This window comes from Diplotaxodon limnothrissa, linkage group LG17 (assembly GCF_057381915.1).
Source record: "Diplotaxodon limnothrissa isolate DT_005_m linkage group LG17, D_limnothrissa_male_GT1.1, whole genome shotgun sequence".
Classification (NCBI taxonomy): Eukaryota; Metazoa; Chordata; class Actinopteri; order Cichliformes; family Cichlidae; genus Diplotaxodon; species Diplotaxodon limnothrissa.
In genome coordinates this window covers 37,816,332-37,840,245 of record NC_140612.1, presented here as the reverse complement: position 1 = coordinate 37,840,245, position 23,914 = coordinate 37,816,332, and the positions used below count along the sequence as shown (strand labels likewise).

At 42.1% G+C, this 23,914-nt stretch overlaps 1 protein-coding gene across 1 annotated transcript in view; it reads left to right on the top strand.

The window, feature by feature from the left end:
* LOC146615391 (copine-8) overlaps positions 1 to 21,491 on the top strand; it is a 105,873-nt gene extending 84,382 nt beyond the window's left edge. The window contains exons 14-20 of the mRNA XM_085376694.1: positions 4,590 to 4,636; positions 8,474 to 8,655; positions 9,671 to 9,798; positions 15,147 to 15,249; positions 17,444 to 17,501; positions 17,615 to 17,688; positions 21,001 to 21,491. Of these exons, the coding sequence (XP_085232820.1) occupies positions 4,590 to 4,636; positions 8,474 to 8,655; positions 9,671 to 9,798; positions 15,147 to 15,249; positions 17,444 to 17,501; positions 17,615 to 17,688; positions 21,001 to 21,189 (781 nt within the window). The 3' untranslated portion in view covers positions 21,190 to 21,491. The remainder of the gene's footprint in view (positions 1 to 4,589; positions 4,637 to 8,473; positions 8,656 to 9,670; positions 9,799 to 15,146; positions 15,250 to 17,443; positions 17,502 to 17,614; positions 17,689 to 21,000) is intronic.
* Positions 21,492 to 23,914: the final 2,423 nt, after the last annotated feature.

Sequence of the window (23,914 nt, the reverse complement as noted above, 5' to 3'; positions counted from 1 at the left end):
AGTGCTGTCTCACTGTTTGAAACCTAAATGGACTGTAATGGTCCAGTTGCACTTACTCCAGTTGCATAATGGGCAGACCAGGTCTTTGTGGACAGACACACACTCAAGCATGCACACTCAAACCTAAAAATGTAAACACACCCATGTGTGCAAGCGCAGGACACACAGCTATTTAGTTTCTCACACATTTCCTAGAAATCCTTTCTGTGTCTCGGGCTGGATCGACTGGCTACAAAGGAATTTCTTCATCTGGTTTTCCCGTATCTCGCCTCAGTCCTCCCTCCGTCTCTCTTCCCACTGCTCTCATCTTCTGATTGATAGCTCTTTTTTTGCAGCTTCATCCCAATCAGCTAATTGTTCATTTGGACCTAATTAGGAGCTTGATCTGCTGGCAACATTAGCATAAATGACTGATTTTCTTTTTGGGGAGGGAAAGCTTCAACTCACTCCAGAGCACTGCTGCTCTCAGTCTTTCCCTCATCCTTTTGATAAAGCATTAGTGCCACCCATGAATTTCAACAAAGAGGCCTCTCTTTGTGACCGCAAAGATAAAATGATGAATTGTTGGCTGTATCTTTCATTTTGAGTTGTGTCTTTGAAAGCAGCCCTGTCACTCATAGTGACAGATATTGTTTCCCCTTGTTTTGGTTTGTGAGTTGCGCATTGAAACCAGAATAGAAGCAGGAGGGGGCTCTGCTTGAGAGGTTATCATTAGGTAGAGGAGCAGACATCAAGACAAAGATTGGTATTAAAAACCCTTGAAAGGGATGCCAACATTTGACTTTTGGGCGATGCACCTTGCAGATGAACAAGTCCAATGTGCTTGCCAATAGCTGTGTTTGGCTAATTTAACAGATTTAATGCAAGTATGGGTTGTTTATCTCTTTTCTCGTCTCACTCGCTTTACCTCTTTTCCTCTCCTCTAGCCAGATGGATACTGTCCAACCAGCAACATCTGTTTGCATATCATCAGGAGAAGTCACATCACACAACCTCTGATGCTGTTTTTAGGCCACTCAGTGCACTCATGCATACATGGTTCCCACTGGCATTTGGGTATTACAGGAAAGTAGTCTTTCTGTGGACATTTTTTTAAAATGTTGGAACATTCTCACTTTTAGATAAAAAAAGTTCCAGTAACTGTATGACTTTCCTCAACTTTGTAAGTTTTTCTGGGTTTTAAAAAGAAACGCTAATGAGCGTTGGTGGCTTTTAGCCTCGTAGCTGCCAGAATTTAAGCGTGGTTTGCAGAGCTGCTGGCTGCAGTCTGTGCTGAATCTGCAATGAGTAAGCGTGCATTACTGCGTACATCTCAGTATTGTTTCACTTTTGTTTGCTAGTGTCAGACTTCTAAATCCATCTCAGCCTTTGCAACCACATTCTTGTATTTCCTGCCGTGTTGCTACCATGAGTGGATCAAGGACATAGTTTGACACCCTTGGCAGGACTGTGTTTTCGCCCTTAAAGGTTCTAAATTATTATTGTTTGGAGTTGGTGTGTGTGTTATGTACTGTATAATGTTGTATATATACAGTACAAGAGGCATTCCTCCTTTACCCCGAATGCTGCTGACATACTACATATCTTATAGCCGTAGTTATTACTTGTTGAACTCTAACAGAACATCGTGTCGAAAGAAGAAACCGTTGCGAGAAACACATTGGGGTCCTCGAAAGTTTGCTACATGTTGTCACAGGATGATAAACAAAGGGTTTTAGTGATTTGACCTGTTACATTAAAAATTAAACAAAACTATACATTGAAAAAACAGAAAATGTTTTTGTAATTTTCAGTCACTACAAAAAAAACATGCTTAAGACTTGAATATGGAAAATTCCTTTATTTTAAAACAATACATTGTATCTTATTTTTATATTTTTTTCTACTGTGGATGGGTAAGACCCACAACCCACTGCTGTGCCAATACTGCTGAATGAATATTCCCAGATGTTTGTCAGGTGTATTTGTTCATACTGTACTGTCCATCTGCTGTGCGTAGCTGTGTACATGTCATTAATATTAAATAATGCATTGACTGAGACAAAAACAACAACAACAAAGCACTATCCCTGAATATAATAGGGGATCTTTGTTCTGTTTTCAGTTATTTAGAGTCATGCTTTAGCAAGTAAACCCAAAAGTAAGACGTCTGCTGAAGTTTTGGGGGAATCTGACAAGAGGTGGGCATGTAGACTGCCCAATAAAAATAAATAAATAATGACTTGATAAAGCTGCTAACAGCCTTGAAAAGGTTCAGGGAAGTGTGAATGATAAGGTTTAGTTTATAAGACAGGCTAAGCTCACAGCTCTTCTCCCTGTACTGAAACTCAGAGATGTGATGTTGTGGTGAAGACCACTGCCTGTGAAAATCCCTTATCACGACTGCCAGAAAATCTTGTTTTTCAACCTGTTCTGCAGCAGTGCTCTGCTGCACATCTCCATTTGCTTGCCTTCAGTGCAAAAATGGCTGATAACTGCAGTTGGAAATATTCTACTAGTTATATCATTTATTTATTGCAGTTGCTGTTTGCTGATTTTTGGCATAAAGAAAAAGGGACTATTAATGAAGTGTGTGTGTTTAAAACTATTTATGTGTCGACTGACAGACAGACAGAATGTAAGTCTAGACCAAGAAATATACCATGGAAACCAGCATGTTGCCTAACAACCTTCATGTCTTCACATTTAGATTTATACCTTTAGACTGCAATCCAGAAATATCATCAAAAGCCAGTTAAACCGTAGTCTTGCTCGGATTTGTGTCTGGTTAATAGATGCTGAGCATGAAGCACAATTTCCGCTTAAATCTCAGAAACTCTGACGTCATTCGTATCCTGCTATTAACTGTAGATTTTGCAGCCCAAAATATTCCCAGTCAAACTGTGGAGGTTTGATAATGCTAATCAATGAGAGTGACTCAACAATTGCAACTCACTTCTGAAAAGGACTCAGCCAATATTCCCCATTTTGGAGCTTCTGATGTTGTCCCTGCTTTTGTTTGTTATTTTCTTGGCAGCTTTAAAATTGCACATCATAGTTCTGACTCATCTGATGCAACAATGGCATTGCTGTTTTCTTGCACTAATGTTTCACCGAGATGTGTTAAACTGGGAATTGCATTCCTCCTTTTCTGCCATTCCCTTTTTGTTATTTATTATTACCGGTTGCCTGTTTACTGGGACAAAATTTGACTTCCTCTGTCAGATTTTTATGACGCAGAGTGAAATAAGGTGAGCAGTAAAGAGAGAAAACATAATTTAAGCTGGTGGTCTGGTGCTTTGCCTTTAGGAGGCAAGGCCCTCCTGTACTTGCATCAGAAAAAAGGCACTTTTTCCTTGATATTGCTACTAATTTTGGTTAAATATAGTATAAATATAACAGGTCAAAAACTAGTTATCAATATACAGTGAAGGCACTTGAGTAAACCACCTCATCTTGTTATACTACTCAGCTACAAGTGATTTGCAGCTACTTTGCTGGACTATTTTACTACATAGTTTCTACATTGCTCCAAATATTGATTTCATTCTGTAAATCTTTATGTTAGACAATTTGTACATTTTGTACTGCTATATCTGTGATAAGCTAATATTGGGGATTCATGTATACAGTAAGAAACAGTCCTTAAAAAGTTGAATGCTTCTTGAAAAACAGAGTTAAAGTCATCATGATAGGCTCACAGCAAAGAAGTATGAAGCAGGTAAGCAAATGACGGATTTACCATCATTTCGATCTTTCGTGCTAGCAGGGTGACACTAAGCATTAGAAAGTATAACGACATATATCACAGCACACAAAGACGCTATGATTTCAATCAGCTCCACCTACACAGTCTAATTAATAAAAGCTGACTGGCAGCGACTGATCTTTTTCCCTTCATAGAAAAATCAGAGCGAACTTGCTTTTCCATGTAGTTTTTAAGCCCAAAGTGGAAAAACTTTGGTAATTTTTCACTAATAGAATTTGTTTGTACACATGTCAGAGCCCCCCTGCCGTGTGGGCTGATCATTAAATGTGTCATGAACTTTTCGTCGCTCGCTCACTCTTCTTCTGCACCCTGCGCAGCGCCAAAGATGATGAGCTGCTGGGTGTTTAAGACGTGTGTAAGGTAGACAAAGAGGCTTTTGTGTTTGTGTGTGCGGCAGCGAGGTGAGGATTGCTGTTGAAAAAACCTGTAGTGGGCCTACAGAGCTCTTAACCACATCCTGTTCCTGCAGGTTCACAAGTTAAAAATGTTTTGATGAAGCGAGATGTGCCACTTTCTCATCCCGGGTGCCGTGGTGTGTTATTTTTCCTGGTCTTGTTCAGTCTTCCTCCATCTTCACTGCTTCCGCATTCTCTTAGATAACAACTTCCCAGTTGTTCGCAAGACTAATCCAGCGACATTCATGATCTCTAAAGCATGAATCCTAATGTTTTTTGGTCATCCGCAGCTTTCCGACCGTTCACTGAAATATCACAGCTACTTGCTTGAGTGCCAGTATGAGGGAATTCGAAGCCTCTGAATTATGGGAGCTCTGGTGATCCAGTGCCATAATCTGGTCAGACGTTTTTAAACCATCTCTATCTCTGTGTTTTTGTCTTACAAGGACCCAGATTAACTTCACCGTGGCCATCGACTTCACAGCTTCCAATGGTGAGTCTTCTCATAAACACACATTTAGACACACAGAGTGCCCTGAATGCCTGGAGAGCATTTATTCAAATATATGCAGATGGGAGAATCAAGTGTTTCCTAATAGCCCTCTCCATCACACCTGGCGGTAACGTGCTATGATGGCCGTGATTAAAGGGCTGTGTTATCAATCTACCCTTGAGCTCAGTAGTAGGTGGACGATTGAGGCTGTTCAGCCTGTCCTATTAAATGAAATAAAAATCAGAATCAGAATCAGAATACTTTATTGATCCCTGGGGGAAATTATTTTTTGTTACAGTGCTCCATTTTAAACCAACATTAAGACAAGACAGACAATACGCTAACTAAGAATAGTACAATATATACATATATATACATACATACATACATAAGTCACTTATAAATAAATATTTGGAAAAGAAACATGTGTAGTTGTAGCAGCAAACAGTGTGTTAAGTGGATGCGTTGTACAGGGAGATGGCCACAGGCAGGAATGATTTCCTGTGTCGTTCAGTGGTGCTTTTCGGTAATCTCAGTCTCTCACTGAACGAGCTCCTGTGACTGACCAACATGTCATGGAGTGGGTGGGAGGTGTTATCCAACATTGTCTTTATCTTGGACAGCATCCGCCTCTCCGACACCACCTTGAGGGAGTCCAGCTCCATCCCCACAACATTGCTGGCCTTACGGATCAGTTTATTAAGTCTGTTGGCATCTGCGACCCTCAGCCTGCTCCCCCAGCATGCAACAGCATAGAGGATCGCACTGGCCACAACAGACTCATAGAAAATCCTCAGCATTTTCTGGCAGATGTTGAAGGACCTCAGTCGCCTCAAAAAATAGAGACGACTCTGGCCCTTCCTGTAAAGTGCTGTGGTGTTTTTAGCCCAGTCCAGTTTATTGTCAATGTGTACTCCAAGGTATTTATAGTCCTCCACAATGTCAACACTGACCCCCTGGATTGAAACAGGGGTCAAGTGTTTCCTGGTCTTCCTGAAGTCCACGATCAGTTCCTTGGTCTTTGCCACGTTGAGCTGCAGATGATTCTGCTCACACCACGTGACAAAGGAGTCGACCACAGCCCGGTACTCTGTCTCATCATCCCTGCTGATGCATCCAACCACCGCAGAGTCATCAGAAAACTTCTGAAGATGGCAGGTCTCTGTGCAGTGGCTGAAGTCTGTGGTGTAGAGGGTGAAGAGGAAGGGGGAGAGGACAGTCCCCTGTGGTGCCCCTGTGTTGCTAATCACCTTGTCAGACACACACTGTGGGAGACGTACATATTGTGGTCTTCCTGTCAGGTAATCAACAATCCAGGACACCAGAGAAGCATCCACCTGCATCGCTGCTAACTTATCACCCAGGAGGGTCGGCCTGATGGTGTTGAAAGCACTGGAAAAGTCAAAAAACATGACCCTCACAGTGCTCGCCGGCTGGTCCAGATGGGTGTAGACACGATTGAGCAGGTAGATGATGGCGTCCTCTGTTCCGAGACGAGGCTGATAAGCGAACTGAAGGGGATCCAGATGTGGTCTTACTATGGGTCGCAGCTGGTCCAGGATGAGCCTTTCCAGGGTCTTCATGATGTGGGAGGTCAGTGCCACGGGCCTGTAATCCTGGGGGCCACTGGGACGAGGCGTCTTTGGTACAGGGACGAGGCATGATGTCTTCCACATCACCGGGACCCTCTGCAGACTCAGACTCAGCATAAACAGTTTATGAAAGACTCCACACAGCTGGGGGGCACAGGTCTTGAGGACAAGGGGACTCACTCCGTCTGGTCCAGCAGACTTGCCTGAGTGAAGTCTCCTCATTTGCATCTCAACCTGGTATTGAGTGAAGGTGATGGGTGGGGGAGGGGTGTCAGGAATCTCACAGGAGGCAACATGTGAAGAGAGAGGCTGGCACAGTGGTGTGGCTCTGGATTCCAGGCTGACTGCAGGTGAGGTTGTGGGGGTGGGAGCAGACACTGTGGTGTCGAATCTATTGAAAAACAGATTCAACTCGTCGGCTCTATTCTCACCTCCCTCAGCTCCCCTGCTGTTGGTTGGCCTGAATCCAGTGATGGTCTTCATGCCCCTCCACACCTCTCTCATGCTGTTCTGCTGGAGTTTCCACTCCAGCTTCCTCCTGTAATTGTCCTTAGCCTCTCTGATCTTGTCCTTTAGTAACACCTGGATCTTCCTCACCTCCTCTTTGTTGCCCCCTCTGAAAGCCCTCTTCTTGTTGTTGAGGAGGGCTTTGATGTCCTTAGTCACCCACGGCTTGTTATTTGGGTAACAATGAACAGTCTGAGCTGGAACAATGGAGTCGGTGCAGAAAGTTATGTAGCCTGTGATACACTCAGTAAGCCCATTGATGTCCTCGGCGTGAGGCTCACAGAGTGTTTCCCAGTCGGTCACCTCGAAACAGCCCTGTAGTTCCGCTATTGCCTCCTCTGACCACCTCCTAACAGTCCTGGTGGTCACAGGTTCCCTCCTCACAATTGGCACATAGCGGGGGGTGAGGTGAATCAGGTTATGATCTGACCTACCAAGTGGGGGGAGGGAGGAGGAGCTGTATGCATCCTTGACGTTAGCATACAGTAAGTCTAAAGTTTTCTCTCCCCTGGTGGGACAGTCCACATATTGTTTGAATGTTGGTAGTGTATTGTCCAGTGATACATGGTTGAAGTCACCCGAGATCACAATAAAGGCACTCGGGTGCTGAGTCTGTAGCCGAGCTATGGCAGAGTGGATAGTGTCACATGCAGCTGTGGGGTTAGCAGAGGGGGGTACATAAACAGCCACCAAGATGACGTGAGAGAATTCCCTGGGTAAATAATACGGCCTGAGTCCAACAGCACACAGTTCAGTGTCCGGGCAACAAATCCTTTCTTTGATTGTTATGTTGGCAGGGTTACACCACCGGTTGTTAACTAAAACAGCAAGCCCACCTCCTTTACGCTTACCGCTAGCGATGCTGTCCCTGTCCGCCCGAACAGTGTGGAAGCCTTCCACGGAAGCATTCTCATCGGGAATGACCTGGTGCAGCCATGATTCGGTGAAACACATCAGGCTACACTCTCGGTATTCCCTCTGACTCCGTACCAGTGCTGAGAGCTCGTCGATTTTAATTGCCAACGATCGCACATTTCCCATCACGATAGACGGCAGACACGGTTTAAACCTCCTCCTCGCTTCGAGCCTCCGCTGTCTCACCGTCACCTTTTTTCTTCTCTTCTGTCCTTGACCTCTGCATCCCCGATGTGTTTTCCTCCAAATTTCAGCTGGTACTTCTGCGGGCCTGGCCAGCGAGCCGGCCGGCATCAGGGCGATCAGCTGACTCTTCAAACTCTTCAACTGTAGTTGTAATAAATGTGTTAGAGGCTGAGGTGCGCTTGATCTTGTCAGCCAATTACAAAACCCTCAATAGCCACCGCAGTTTATTAAAAACAACCCACGTAGTGATATAAAAAGTCGCATACGGATAGATAAAACAAAAAAAATAAGCAACACATTCTCGCCGCTGTAAGGTAATTAGCAGCTAATTTAACTCCATCGCTGAAGCTATCATGACTCAAGTGTTTTTCTACAAATTTACACATCATGAACCACTAGAGATTTATTGGATGGTTACTTTTGGACGAGCTCTCTGTGACAAAGATGTGCGAAAAATCAAGAAGTGGTAAAACAACATTTACAACTTCAGGCAGCTATTCTAGCAGTGATCATGGTTCCTGCAGCTTCTGACAATCCATGATGGCCCGGTCTGTTTTATGTGCTTGCTGGAAGGAAATCTCCGAATTTGGACTTAACTTACTTGTGATTTTGAAGATTCTGTCTCTGTCCACAACAGGTAACCCAGCCCAGCCCACCTCACTCCACTACATGAGCCCCTACCAGTTGAATGCCTACGCCATGGCTCTGAAGGCAGTCGGAGAGATAATTCAGGACTACGACAGTGATAAGATGTTCCCTGCACTTGGCTTTGGAGCCAAACTGCCACCCGATGGACGGGTGTCCCATGAGTTTGCTTTGGTAAGTACAGGACTGAGACTTGTACCCTGCAATTAGCAGCCATTTGCAGTCAATGGAGAGTCATTTATAATAGGTGACCTATGATTAGTGTTGGAGAGCGCAAGAGAGGGAACGAGAGGAAAATTACTATTTCCCTAAAACAATTACATAAACACTTTTAAATTTATTCTATTCATTTGTATTCACACTGAACTGTTTTCACTTCACAAAGCTGAAAGGTAGATTCGTGGCTTGTATATATGTATATATGGTGTTGTTGACAATGAAAGTTGTTGCAACCAGCAGTCTCAGAGTAAATCCTGCTGTCTTAAAGGTTCCTCGATATAAACTGGATAAACTGTCCTGACCAGTGCTGGTCAAGTTACTTGAAAAAAGTAATTGGTTACCAATTACTGATTACTTCTCCAAGAAAGTAATCCTGTTACTTTACTGATTACTTATTTTCAAAGTAATTAGTTACTTTCTTACTTAGTTACTTTTTAAAAACATGATACACAACCTGAGTAAAGCAATAGACCTTTCAGCCGAATTCTATTTTTATGCATAATCCGTCATATAAAATTTAATCAAAAGAAAAAGGTCTCTTTTAAAAACTTGTAATCTTTTAACTTTATGCATCAAGCAAAAATTTATTATATGAAACTGTCTCTGACGTGAAGAAATTTGTTTAACATTTAAACCTATTTTCTGCATATTCCAGCTTATAAAATAAAATAATGTTTTGTGTTTACGCTCTTTCAAAAAGATGCAAGATTCAGCTGCACTGATAAAACCTAAACGATACCCATCCCTAATAAGCAGCCTGTTGAAGTTCAAAGTGAGCATCAGAATGAGGAAGAAAGGTGATTTTAATTACTTGTGGCATGGTTGTTGTTGCCAAACGGATGGGATTTCCCCAAACATCCAGTGAGAGAGTACATAAATGATTCACTTGCTTTCCCTCTTCCTGTGGCCCTGCTGAATGCATCTCAAATCAATCATGGAAGGTAATCCCCTCTTCTTCTTTCCTCTGCAGAACGGGAACCCTCAGAACCCATATTGTGCAGGGATTGATGGTGTAATGGAAGCCTACTACCAGAGTCTTAAGTCGGTTCAGCTTTACGGCCCCACTAACTTCTCTCCTGTTATCAACCATGTGGCCAGGTAACACACGTACACCAGTGATTTTAAGTGTCTGATTTACATCTCTCGGTTTTTGCTTTTCTGTACGCTGAGCACGCTGTTTTACGCTGTCGTAATTGTCATCACTTCCTTTAAAATGAACTTCGTATCATTTGAGTACGCGTGAAAGAACGGAGAGTACATTTCACTCCGACACTCAACGTGTGTTCTTGGATTTTCTGTAATGAGCTCTCTGAAGCAGATGTTTGTAATGTAGCTAAGAAGAGTTAGAGTGCAGGAGAAAAACCTCGGGACACAAACAGAGAAGGTGCCTGACGGATGATTGCGTGTTTGTTTGTGTCTGTATACCGATGAGAACGTAATTTATGCTGCGGGGGAAGACGAGCAGGCGGACAATCAAGAAAAAGACTTCCAAAAGAAAAATACATTAAGAATCTGTTCATGCAAGTATGTAATTATAGCGAGGTCTCTCGTCAGGTTGCTTTTCATATCTAGGAGATAATTTACTCACATCTTAATCGTGTACTTACACATACAAATAGAGCATAACACAGATGCCTAACCAGCTTGTAATGAGTTCAGTATTTTGCACATTTTCGATTACTGGTTATGTAGTATTTGAGCCCTTTCCAACCCATTGGTCAGTCCCTTTGAGCAACAGCAACTTATTAGCTTAGCTTAGCATAAAGCCATGACGGTTAGATCATTGGCGCTCCAATCTGCATCCCTTTGTATCCTTGGGCAACATACTGAACCCCAAGTTGCTCTCTGATGTGTGAATGTTAGAAAAAGGTGCCTGTAAGGTTACATGAGGCATGTTGTATAAAGTGTTTTGAGTGCCCAAGTACAGCAGGAAAACTCCATAATTAGCCCAAAAGCACTGCCTGTCACCAGGTTGTGGTGTGTGTTATCAAAGTCAAAGTAAACTTTATTGTCATCTCTGCTATATATATAGTACAGAATATAGAGGCAGTTCAGTTCATTTCCATTCAGTGCAAAAGACATACATAAGACTAAGGTAAAAGGATCAATAACAGTTTACAATTTACAGGTTGAAGTGATTTAAAGTGACCATGAGCAGGATTCTTGAGAGCAGGATTGTCCATAGAGCAGCATCTGGGTTACAAAGGCAGTGGTATGTGGAGTGCAATAGAGGCAGTTAGTTAACAGTTTGTGTGGGTGTGTTTGTTGGGGGGAGTGGGAGAGCCTGTAGTGAGTTCAAGAGTCCGGTGGCTTGTGGGGAAAAAGCTATCTTACAGTCTGGAGGATCGGGCCTCGATGCTGCGATAGCATCTGAATATTGGAAGGAGAGAAAAAAGTCCATGTGAGGGGTCAAGCACGATCCAGGAGGCCTTACTGATGCAGCACTTGTGGAAGAAGTCCCGTAGCAGAGGGAGAGATGTTCCGATGATCTTGGCAGCTGCTTTAACAATCCGCTGTAGCTGGCGGAGGTTGCCGACTCTGCAATTGCTGAACCACACGGAGATGCAGCTGGTCACAGGTTATACATCCATGTGTCACATAAAATATTCAGTGGTTGTTGGGAAGTAAAAAAGTGTCCAAAGGAGACAAGGTGGCAAAGTTGGCATTAAATCAAAAGGTATTTATTATTGATTAAACTAAAGGAAACAGACAAACCGCCTTTACCATCAAGAGGAAGAGCAGCACACCAAAGTCTAGAAGCTGGTCACGAAGCAAAAGAGAACAAGTCAGACATGTTAAATGATTCAAAGACCGTCCTCTCCACCAAGGCATGAGCAACCTCAAACACGCACACAGCTCAGGACAGGTCGCCAGTCTGTCGCAGGGCCAACACACAGGGACAGACAATGCCCCTGTATCTGGAGCATTGGGGCTTAAGAGGTTAAGATTAGGCTTAAAACTTTCCTTTTTGATAAAGCTTATAGTTAGAGCTGGATCAGGTGACCCTAAATCCTCCCGTAATTACGCTGGAATTTTCACTTGCTCTATTTTTAGACACCACTCTGCATTTCCACAGCATGTTTTGTGTCTTGTGTCCCTCCATGAACCTGTTCTGCTGGTTTCTTCTTGTTAATTGGAGATAAAGTATCTGAATTTTAGGAGCAGGACCACACCTCCAAACACGCTCCTTCCGGTTCTCATCTATGTAGGTTCCCCAAGTCCTACAAGCTGTTTGTTCTCGTTTACGTGCCCCACCTTCCCTCCCCTTTTCAATTCTTTCACTTCTTCACTTCTATGTAGTACTATGGGTAAACTATGGGGATCTGCCAGGCCCGTGAGCCACTGCCAGTCCCCAAACCGCAGCTCAATTCATGTCCAAGCCTTTCACCTTTATCTACTAAACCGCTGTCAAACCTCAAATGAGGACATGGGCCCAGCGGGTGAAAGGGGAGTTTGTTGGGGTTTTCTCTGTATTTCTTGTAGGATCTTTTCCTCACAAGATGAAGGGCTTTGAGGTGACTGTTGTTGTGATTTGGAGCGATATAAATAAAATTTAACTGAATTGAATAGTAACAATAAGAAACAGCACAGCTCTGTTACCCCTGACTCAGAGCCAGGCCAGTTCTTTAAACAAAGTGAAGCTGTTCATTTTGCTGCTTTTGTTCTGTGCCTGAAATATTCTTCTCCTCAGTTCAAATAACAAACCCAATCAAAACTGCAGCATGTATGCTTGCAGCATGCATATATATATATATATATATATATATATATATATATATATATATATATATATATATATATATATATATATATATATATTTATTAGGGGTGCAACGATACACAAAATTCACGGTTCGGTTCGGTTCGATACTTTGGTGTCACGGTTCGATATTTTTTCGATACAAAAAAATGTTCATGCATTTTTAATTTGTCATTTATTAAAATTATAAATATATATTTTAACTCAAAAGTACAGTTTTTAAATTTAACCCTAACCCTTGTGCGTGTTTTTTATTTTGACAGCGAATGCGCACCTGCGGACCACTTATGTGCAGCCCTGGTTATTTAGCTCATCATATTGCAGCCACAGAAATTCTTTTGTCCATGAAACCATAAAGCTGCACTTTCTTTTTGCCTTATAGTCTCATTTGTCATAACTTCTCCGTTTTGTGGTAAGCTTTTCTTTGGCTGTCACTTCTTCACCCTGACCTGTCTTATTTGGCTCAGCAGAACTGAAATGCTTTTACACACGCACTCACATAAGCTCAGCGATTCTCTGCGCGATCAACCTCTCACATGTTTAAGCTGCGGGAGATTTCACTTGTCATGTTTGCATAGTAAGCTAACGATTGATAAGACGATGTCAGAGGAATTGGTGCGCAAATTATCATCACTCACAGATCAGTGCTGTCGCTCTCTATACACAGTTCGCGCGATTGCAAAGTGAAAGCAAAAAAACAAGCGCAAATTCAAACGCGACTTCAATATGTCACATATTGACAGTGGCTCACCGATGCCAATGACATAATTACCCAGCTACATTTCTGAAAGAATGCAAAAGCATTGACATATATTTTTCCTTCCTACAATAGCCCGACGGGCAGGGAAGAGATAGATTTTGGTAGCCCGACTGAAAAAAATCGCTAGCTCCGGGACGTCGGGCTAGCGATATTGCGAGCCCTGTATCTGATTGAGGAATCACTCATCTTTGGAAAAGAGAGTTTATTACAGAGAAATGGCTCTTTCCAAAATAAAAGCTATACTATCCGCTTCTTCTGGGCTATATTCTCAGCAGCATGAGGAGAATCATGTGCTAACAACTGTCTAAATGACTCAGCTAAAGTTAGTAGCATGCTTGCTTTTTTTTTGTCTGCTTCCACTTGTCTTTGCACTAGGATGATGTCGGCGTAAATGTGCAGACATATTCGTTGTGTTCCCACTAGTGCTTTCAGGTTAATGTCGTTGAAATGACCTTAACGCCACAACACGGCAAATCTCCGTTAACGAGCTACCGCCGATCGCTCCGTGCATGGGGCTAGACGGCCAACACGTTAACGAGCTAACTGCGCTAACACACTAGTTCACACCAATGTAATTGAGCATTGCATGGCACATCCAACATACTGTTTTACTTTAGTCCATGACTCGCTTACCTTCAGGGTCATACGTCACATGAAAACCAAAATAATTCCAAACGCCAGATCTGAATGAGGTTCAATTTGCCTGTTGCAAGGAGAGCTTAACTTCTGTCTCGCTAGCTTGCCCTGCGCTCTTCCTTCTGATGATGCTGTCTGTGTTGAGCGCTCAGTGGATCTGCGCTGGACAGTGCAGCCTAGGCGGAGTAGTCGAACACAGATTCACTGAGCGCTCAACACAGACAGCATCGTCAGAAGGAGAATTGATAAAATAAATTACAAATGTTGTATTGTTCGGTACATATGCGTACCGAACCGAAAGCACTGTATCGAACGGTTCAATATCGATACGAATATCGTTGCACCCCTAATAAATATATATATATATATATATATATATATACACACATACATCACCAAGTCTTTAAACATAAATATGTTAAGCGTTTCTCAGAGACGTAAACAAGGCTGCATTTTTCATAAACTTCTATCCTCCCCCGAGCCAGACTGCAGATCATTAACTCTGTTTTTGCTCTAAAAGTTTTAACTCTCAGACCTGGTTCAGCTGTGTGAGATAAGAACGTAACTAATCAGAACACATTGCATAAATTCCTCCTCATAACCTCATTAAAAAGTTTAAACTCTAGTTGTTATGGGGACACGTAACATCTTTTTGCAACTGTAAGACTTATTTATCAACTTTAGGCTTGCAGTTCTTTTAAGTCCCGTCCAGCCTCTGCATCTCTTTTTTTGATAGCACAGCCCCCATTTATCATTTCTGCTATCTCTTACTCCACTCCCCCATACAGCTTAGTAATTATCGACTTTGTCTTCCTTGGTCTCTCGCTGTCTCTGACTCGACTTGTTTTGCTATATTTCATCCTTCTATCTACAGTGTTGTGATGGTCTATAGTGGAAGTTATTAGGAGATGGAGACGTAGCTTGCTGCACAGAAAGGTGATGCTTGAAAGAAACTGAAGCAGTTGGAATAATATCAGGTCACGACTCAGACAGGAGTGAAAGGACACACTTGGTAACAGAGTGGCTAAAATTCTTAATAAGACAAGAATCTGTGAAACTGACATAAAGATGTGTTTGACAGATTATCCTGTTATCCAGAGCATCAATACCACCCTGTTTTCACAGATCTGTTTCTGCTCTTTATTAAATAAAGCCACTAAATGCTTTACATGTAATTAAACTACACAGTGTGATGCATAATCTACTCAAGTAATGAGCTGTATTTGTAACAAAAACATGTAAGGAGATCAGAAATAACCACAAATTGTTTCTTTGTGTGTTTTTGTACAGATACGCAGCATCTGTGAAGGATGGCTCCCAGTACTTTGTGCTCCTCATCATCACAGACGGGGTCATCTCAGACATGGCCCAGACCAAGGAATCTATTGTCAATGTAAGGACGTGCAGAGCAGCTGTGAACACCTGAGCCTGCACCTCTCAGAAAGTTCACCCTTTGAAGAAATATTAGTTGCAAAAGTTTAATTATAATAATGGTAAATAAAGCCAATGCCACTCAAAACCAAAAACTGGCTGAAGGAATGAGGAAATAATGAAAACATGAACGACAAACAAGGAAGGAAGCAATTCATCCCTTAATTAAACTTTACGAAGCAGTACTTTATGCTAAAGAAGCAACGAATCACCATGGAGGCGAATGCAAAGAGAAATGACCGTGACCATCATGCTAGCTGCCCCATTTCGCATATATTTACAACACCACAACACTACAACCATCAAACATCAAAACACAACCTGATTAGCTAAAGGTGCAACAATCTAAATCTCACACTTCTAGATAGTTTGTTAGCACTGATGATGTTCCCATCCCTAAATAGATGAAAATTGCTTTGTGCTCGATGATTACTGTATCATCTGAAGTTTTGATCATTGAGGGTTAGAACAGGGGAAAATGCAGAAGTGGCAAAAACTGCAGATCCTCTCGAGTCCGTATTCATGGACTCTCATGTTAAAACGGCCAACTTTATAGCATTAAAAAGCATAATTATAGCCTCATACAAGAATAAGTTTTGGCCTCTGTGGATAGTTTCTTCATTTCTAGAATTCTGAGTGGGATGATTTCTTTAAAGCTCATCCACCTGGATAATTGGATTGGGAGCATGGCTGTTTTAATTGACAGGTTTCCCAACACAGGGAGCTGGCTCTGATATGTGTTTATTAGTTTCCCTCTATTAATTTCACTCACTGAAGTAGACCTCTCTACTGTGTTTATGCCTGTTGGGGCATTTTTAATGGATTATCTGATTAATGTTATAGCTGTGTGGTTTGTGCTTCGGTTGAGAGAAATTCTAATATACTATTAGACTATTACTGAGCAATGCATGTCTGTACACTTTGTGGAGACAGCTTGCAAACCAAGATAATTCAGCCCTTTTGTCCAAATATAGTAACTTCAAAAAACCATCAATAAGAACTGTGTGGTGGCTCATTTTGAAGCTTCAAAGTGTAGAGGCCTAACCCAGCGGGTGACATCGCCATGGCTACATCCTCCTTTTATACTGGGTTAGCATGTACAGCAAGTCACAGTGTGCTTTTCACACATCAGGGTTAGTGCACTATAGTGCACGGGTAGCAGTCACAGTTTTCTGTTGTTGTGCTGGTTACATGCGGTGTTGTGGTGGGAAAAGTTAGGAAACACGCCGAAATAACTGTGGACCAAATCTTAAACATAAATAAATACTCTGGATTGTAAACATTTACAGTCAAGACAAAACTGTGTGCAAATGAGCAGAGGGGTGAAAGCGCATGTGAACTGTGCACAGTTGAGGGAATTTAATAAAAAATAGAATTTCGCATTTGATACGACATCCATGACTGGCAGCGGTTCCTTCTGTTATAATGTGTCTTTGCTGTGCTGCTTTTGCCAGCATGTGGTTAACCTTCGCACCATCCTCTCCATCACTGTCAAGTCCAGAGTCGCCCAGAATGCAAACAAAATGAACAGTGAACGGAAGCCATGTTTCTGAAACCAGTGATCCATCTCAGGGCCTGTGAAAACAACAAAGGACAGGGGGTTTGATGGTTCGACGGGAGAAATAGAAGGCTTGGGTAAAAAAAAGGGGGAAGACATATGCGAGATATGAGGGGGGGGGGGGGGTGAGCGGAGCAGAATTAGAAACCTGAGGACCTCTACCACTGGGAGCAAAAAATAAGCGAGATGTTTCGATAACATCATCTATCTTTCTGCAGCCTGAGGTCATAACATTACTCACTGAACACACTCACACACCGATGGACTGCATACACACTCTGTGACACTTGAACGAATGCGCCCACGTACAACACAAACACATGTCATTTGTTAGCTGTCAGCGAGTTGAGTGTCTCATGTCTAATATTAATTACAGTGATGGCTCAACCCACGCAGCGCTCCGGGGGTGGAAAACACACATGATCACACATATTGTATGTGTTCTGCGAGACATGAATGTGACATGATTTGTTTACTAAAGAAAAACCTCCACAGTGTCCAACACGGGTGAACATGCATGGCGTTACACTCAAGTAAAGATTTTCACAGCTTTGAATGTTTTGAAATATTAATTGTTCTTCCTCTCGCTCTCGTTTAGGCCTCCTGCCTGCCGATGTCAATTATCATTGTGGGAGTAGGGCCTGCAGAATTTGATGGTAAGTCAACAAGATGTTGAAACATGTGGGTTAAAATAACAAACCTTTATTTGATTAGATTTTTTTTGTAGGAAAAACTGCTGCCAGCTTAGTTTTGTCTTTAATCTTTACAGCCATGGTTGAATTAGACGGTGATGAAGTCAGAATCTCTTCTAGAGGAAGATACGCCGAGAGGGACATTGTTCAGGTGAGGTCTGCCTTCAGTCTCTTAAATCGTTACTCATCCTCATTACACTAACCTGTGTCACTGTCTTGGGTCTGCGTTTTCGGTCCATTCTGTGTTCTGACGGCTTTGCTGTGACAATATATTTAAAGTGAGTATACAGACGTCTTAAGGGTATTAAATGGAGGTCATACGGGTGTCCCCTCACTGGGATTGCATGCCAAATGATTGTTTGTAAATAGAGCCTGTGAATATTAATTGGAAAGTGGAGTTGAGTCAAATTGGTGTGAGCCAGCCCCATCCTCATGGAGCAGCACTGCCCACGAGACAATTCAATTCAATTTTATTTATACAGCGCCAATCACAACAACAGTTGCATCAAGGCGCTTTATATTGTAAGGTAGAGCCTACAATAATACATACAGAGAACAACCCAACAATCATATGACCCCTGTGAGCAAGCACTTTGGCGACAGTGGGAAGGAAAAACTCCCTTTTAACAGGAAGAAACCTCCGCTAGAACCAGGCTCAGGGAGGGGCGGGGCCATCTGCTGCGACCAGTTGGGGTGAGAGAAGGAAGACAGGACAGTTAAATCCAAAACAAGTTATGGATTTAACTGTACAAACTGTGTGTGCTGAAACAATACCTGTGCTACGAGGTGCTTCATTTACACCTGACAAATCAAGTGCTCAAATTAGCTAATTAAGTGGGACCCACCTGAAGACCCCTATCAGCTGATGCTTTAGCAATGCACATTCCCAACAAAATTCCAGTTCCAGCCAAACTCAGGGCCTATGCATTTTTATTGGGCCTGGGAGGTATGAGCAGACAGAACCAACCATGTGGTGGTTCTGTCTGCTCATACCCCAGACACACACACACACACACACACACACACACACACACACACACACACACACACACACACACACACACACACACACACACACACACAGAAAGATAATGGCAGGCTCCCCAGTAACAGTGAAGAGCCAAATCGCCATCCCCTCCATCTTTTACTCAGTCTCACTTCCTCATTAAAGTGAATGAACAGTGAACCTCAGCTCTAACCCCTGGCTTAATGCCCATTTTAAAAAGCCTAGGGCATTGTGGGGTCTGCAGGCAGCCATGTAAGATGGACCTGTGCAGCGCAGAAAGATCAGAATTTTCCCCATGTGGCTTCGGCATAGCCACAACAGCGCTACCTGTGTGCTTAAGTTCTTTATTCTTAAAAGGTCATTTAGGTTAGCAAAGCAGCCACATAGACGTGCCTTTAATGTATAAAGTCACAGTCGTACTTCATGCAGTATTAGTTCACCCATCCCTTCAATCATCCAGTTCAGCCAGGCGTTCGTTGCCTTCCCTTTTCTTTGTATTCCTGTTTGTGTTGCTGCAGGGGATCACTTCACGGTTGCAGGTAATCCCAAAGCAGCTTTAATCTTAGCACCGAAATAAAAGAAGTAGAAGAAAACGAACATTCACAGCAAACCACTTGTTTGATTGCAACACGGAGAAGTCACGTTTTCCTCCTCCGTGACCTTTATGCCGCCGCCGTCATAGTCTTATTTCTCGCACCCTCCCTCAGAGCCACGCTCATTAGTTAGGTTTTTTTTTTTAACAAGCTCAAGCACACACATATACAAGCGCTCCATGCAGAAAAAGACCTGGTGGCAGTGAAAAACTACGTTTCTGTACGGGAACATTACACCAGCTCAGCCTGCAGGATCTCATTATCAGAAAGCTAATAACCCCAAGTGTCATGGTGAAGCTTAACTTCTGCAGCAAGTGTTTCCAGCACAAATTGTCTCCATTTGTGATCTTGTGATTGCAGGTGACAACATCTCATTAAGTAAATATAAAAAGTGACTTTGTCTTCCATTGGAGGGACATTATGAGAGAGATTTACAAGATTTATATCAGCAAAGTGAAATAACTTCAGTGATCATACGGTGACTGGTGTTTTAGGATACACGTATGCTTTCAGCACCACTATAAATTATGCAGCCTAATATTTGATCCCAGTAATCCCTGACTTTTCCTAGAGCTAACTGGTGCTTGTTATGTAGCTGCTGGCTTGTATTTTCGCCTTATCTCAAAGCTTCCAACTGCTCAATTTCTCACTCCAGCAGCCCCAAACCGTGTCAGGAGACTCTTTTACCAAAAGTCTCAGGAGAAAAATGAAAAATTGGATGAAAATATGCACATTTCATCTTTCTACATGTTCTGCTCAGCTAGGTGATGTTACAGATTCTGACTTTTCTTTACCCCAGTTGAGGCGAAACCTTTACAATTTGCTGTAGCCCGATCGCCGCACAGCTACACGCCAGAGTTTCAGCCGCCCGGGCGATTCTGCAGCGTCTTAATTAGGCTAGATTCTTCTCACAGGCAGCTGCTAGCCTGGTGAGCTGTACAGCTGTACTTTTACAAAAATAATCTTGCAGTTCACAAGTACATCTCCCACTTGTAACAAAAAGAAGATGAATTACTTAATTCAACTTCTTCATTTTCTTCGTTCGTTTGTGTGGCTCTTCCCACTGCTCCCCCCTCCACCCCACCTCACCATATTTCACCCTCCTTCTTTCTCACCCCCCTTTCTCTTCCTTTCACCCAGTCTCTTCTCCATCTGCGCTTTTCTTCCTTATTGCCGTCTATCCTCTCTGTGACTTCTCTCATTTTCCCCCGCTTTACCAAACCCAACTGTCTTCCCACACATTTCACCGATATCTTCACCTCTATAAGTCCTATCAGTTGGCCGGTCCTACTTCCATAAAGTTATTTTTAAAGCAGCGTCTTCGGTAAAAGCTTTCTAGCTTTGAGCTGTTTTATTGCCTGAAATGACAAAAGTCCAATTTTTGTTCATCAAGACAGAACTTTCTATGACTGCTTTTCTTCAGAAAGTCTTAGAAGCGACAGACAGATGTTTGAGCTCTGGTCACGTGACTAACTGGTCAGTTTCAGTGCAGAACAACATCAAATACAGTAAAACCACATGGAAAGCAGATAGTAGTCATTTATTTGGTAGGGTGACATTCAATTACAACAGGACCAACAATCAATAAGGAAATAATCAGCTCTGCTTGGTTAACGATAACTGTAATATTTTTAAAGGTCTAATGGCAAAGCTTCAAAATTTGTTCACCTTTTACACTGCCTATGATGCTGACTTAGCTGGCTGGCTAGCTAGCTAAGAGTTGATGGCTATGACGCGCAGAATTATGCAAGAGGAAATTGCCTGACAAGCCTGCAGTGCCTATAAAACCTATATATGATTGATTTCGCATTGTTCTTCAAACCAACTCCTGTCTCAACATCTGTTTCCTCCTCTTACCTTTCAGTTTGTCCCGTTCAGGGACTACATCGATCGTACGGGGAACCACATCCTAAGCATGGCCCGGCTCGCCAAAGATGTCTTGGCTGAGATTCCAGACCAGTTCCTCTCCTACATGCGGACCCGTGGGATAAAGCCTTCACCGGCGCCGCCTCCATACACACCACCTGGGCAACCCATCCAAACCCAGATCTGAGGAGCAAGGCTGGAAAAGGTTTTGGAGTCAGGGGTTCGCTGAACTTGTCACGCGAAATACTTCCATTTCCTTAAAGCCGCTCTCCATGCCTTGTGGTTGTGGATCACAGTGGTCTTTCATGTGTTCAGAAAGCTGCATGCCGGGCCAGGAGAGTGACGCTTTTGAGGGCAGGAAAAGAAGATGAGAGTCTGTTTACTTCCACTGTCAAGCATTCCTGTCATTGTTTTGATTTTTTTTTTTACCTGCTTATTTTATGCTTGGAAAGATTTTGGAGAAAGTTCAGAGAGTCTCAATTCAAATTGTGGCAGAAATAAGAAAAAAGGAAAAGCAGTATAAAATGGCTGATCTTACTTTTTAAAGAGAATGTCTCCAGACAAATGAAGGAGTTACATGATCTTAAATGAGCAGTAATTTCACTTGTAAATAACTGGACATATATAACTTCTTTCTTTCTCTTTCTCTCCAAATCACTCATTGTTTACAGTAAATGCTAACGAGGATTTTTACTGTTGATACTTTTATATAGTTTCAATATGAAGCTTGTAATACTCTCTTTCTTTCTTTCTCTCTCCTGGCATCCATGCCAGGTAGCAGCAGTGCAGGTCCTGGTAGCCCTTCTGTACCGTACTGTACTGTGCTGTACTGTACCGTACTGTATTCTAGTGTTTGTATTAAACTTTTGCATGAGTGTAGCCTCAGTCAACTGCATGCATATAGTGGCCCTGCACTACCTCTTTTATCCATCTGTCTGTCTGTGGGGGATGAGTGTCTGTCTGCCAGTATCTTCATTCGTCTGTCTTCTTCAGCCTTATCTTTCCATCTCTCTCAATCCTTTCTTTTCTACATTTGTCACTTTTAGCTCTTTCCATCCAGCCTTCTTTTTTAGCTAGTTTAATTGAAAAAGTCAGAATTTTATGCTAATCAGAAATAAGAAGGGTTTTATTTAGTTATTTTTTATTTATTTATTTTTTTTGTTCAAGTACTATAATGACCTTCATACAGGATTTAACTTGACTGGAAATTATTTAAAAAACCTAGACTCTCTGTTCATCCTAAAGAAATGTAAGCTAAATACTCAAGGAACAGCACAGTTGGTTAGCTAGCACACGTCGTTGATAAAGATTGAAAACTCCCATATTAATGTGTAACGTTGTTATACAGTCACAAGAAAAAGAAAAAAGTATCATTAAAAACAAATTATATTTACCACAAATTAGTGACTGTTAATATGCTTACACGCCAAGGCGGTGAGCATCGCAAATAGTTTAATTGCTAGCCATTAGCATGCTAGCATTATCGTTGTGAACATGCTAGCAGCCTTAATGTTAGCATTTTAAAAGAATGATCCTGTTAGCATGACTGTGAAGTCAACAAAAAATTAAAATGTGGCTAATATTAGTTACATATTCGGTTTTTACATTTTTTGACCCTATTATATTTTACTTTAATCCTCCATCCGAGCTCAATGAAGAGCTTTTTGGCTGTTTATGTAGCACTACTTGAGAGTTGAATGGAAACATGGCTACCCTGTCTCTCTGTGTCTGTCTTGCCGCTACAAACTGCCTTGGCAGTAGGATGCGCACGTGCCCAGGGGTTTTGTCTCATTGTGTTGTCACATATTCCTGCCCAATGTGTAAAACAATAGCAGCTGCTCTCAAACAAAATACTGTTTGAGCAAAAAGAGCCCAGTGGTCAAAAATGCAGAGAAAAACACATTTTCCCTATATTTTTTCTTTGCGTGGGTGTAGTGTGTTTGTACTTGAGTGCATTTTTATTACACCTTTAGCTTTGATACAGCTTTGTTTTTACGATGTGTATTTATATGTGCTAATCATATGAACGAGGATGACGCATGCGAGTTGTATTCACCGTTTCGACAAGTTTCCAATTTAAAGTCTTCTATTTTTGTCACAAGTGTGTGTGAATGCGGAGATTTGGATTGAGATATGGATGTCGATTGAAATAACCTTTTAAAACAACAGTAGATACAATATTTAAATTAAGTGGGAATGCAACATTTTAATATTCATGTGCTATCTCCATCTCCTTGTAAAAAGGAGTAACCCCGAAAGCAACACTAAAAAATAAATAAATAAAAAATTGTAACTGGAATTTTTTACATACTTTGGAATACTTTACATTGCACCGCAGCCTCACGGTATTTTGAGAAATACATTGCTGCATTTCTTATTGCATTCTCACATTTCTCTTTCTTTTTTACAGTCTTCTCCCATGTATTGTCACCGTAGCAGAAACTCAATTTCGCTGAATTTATCAAATGAATGTGTGTGTGCTGGTTTAGGCTTCTTGTGGCCAACTGCTCAGTTGAAAGCATAAATAAGCATAATAATTCAACATTAAGAGCTCATTGCCTAGACAGGGCACCTCTATGCTCGCTCTATGTCACCTATTCAGTCCCTGCAGAGCAAACAGAGACATAGTTAGCACCTGATCAAACCCTAGGTGGACCTCAAGGTCATCACAGCATGAGACATTGCAAAATCCCAGACTAAGCTGTTGGAGCAGATAGAATTAGTTTGCTATAGCCGGTTGCTGAAAAACAGAGAAGTTCCCTGAACTACTAGAGCAAGAAACACTCTTTGCAAATACCAGGACTGCCTATAAATACAGCTTTTCATCAGTAGTTGAAACACTACGGTTTAAAAATCTAACCTAGAAGAGTGATAGAGAGGCAAATGTGAATAAACCTTTTCAACAGGTCATT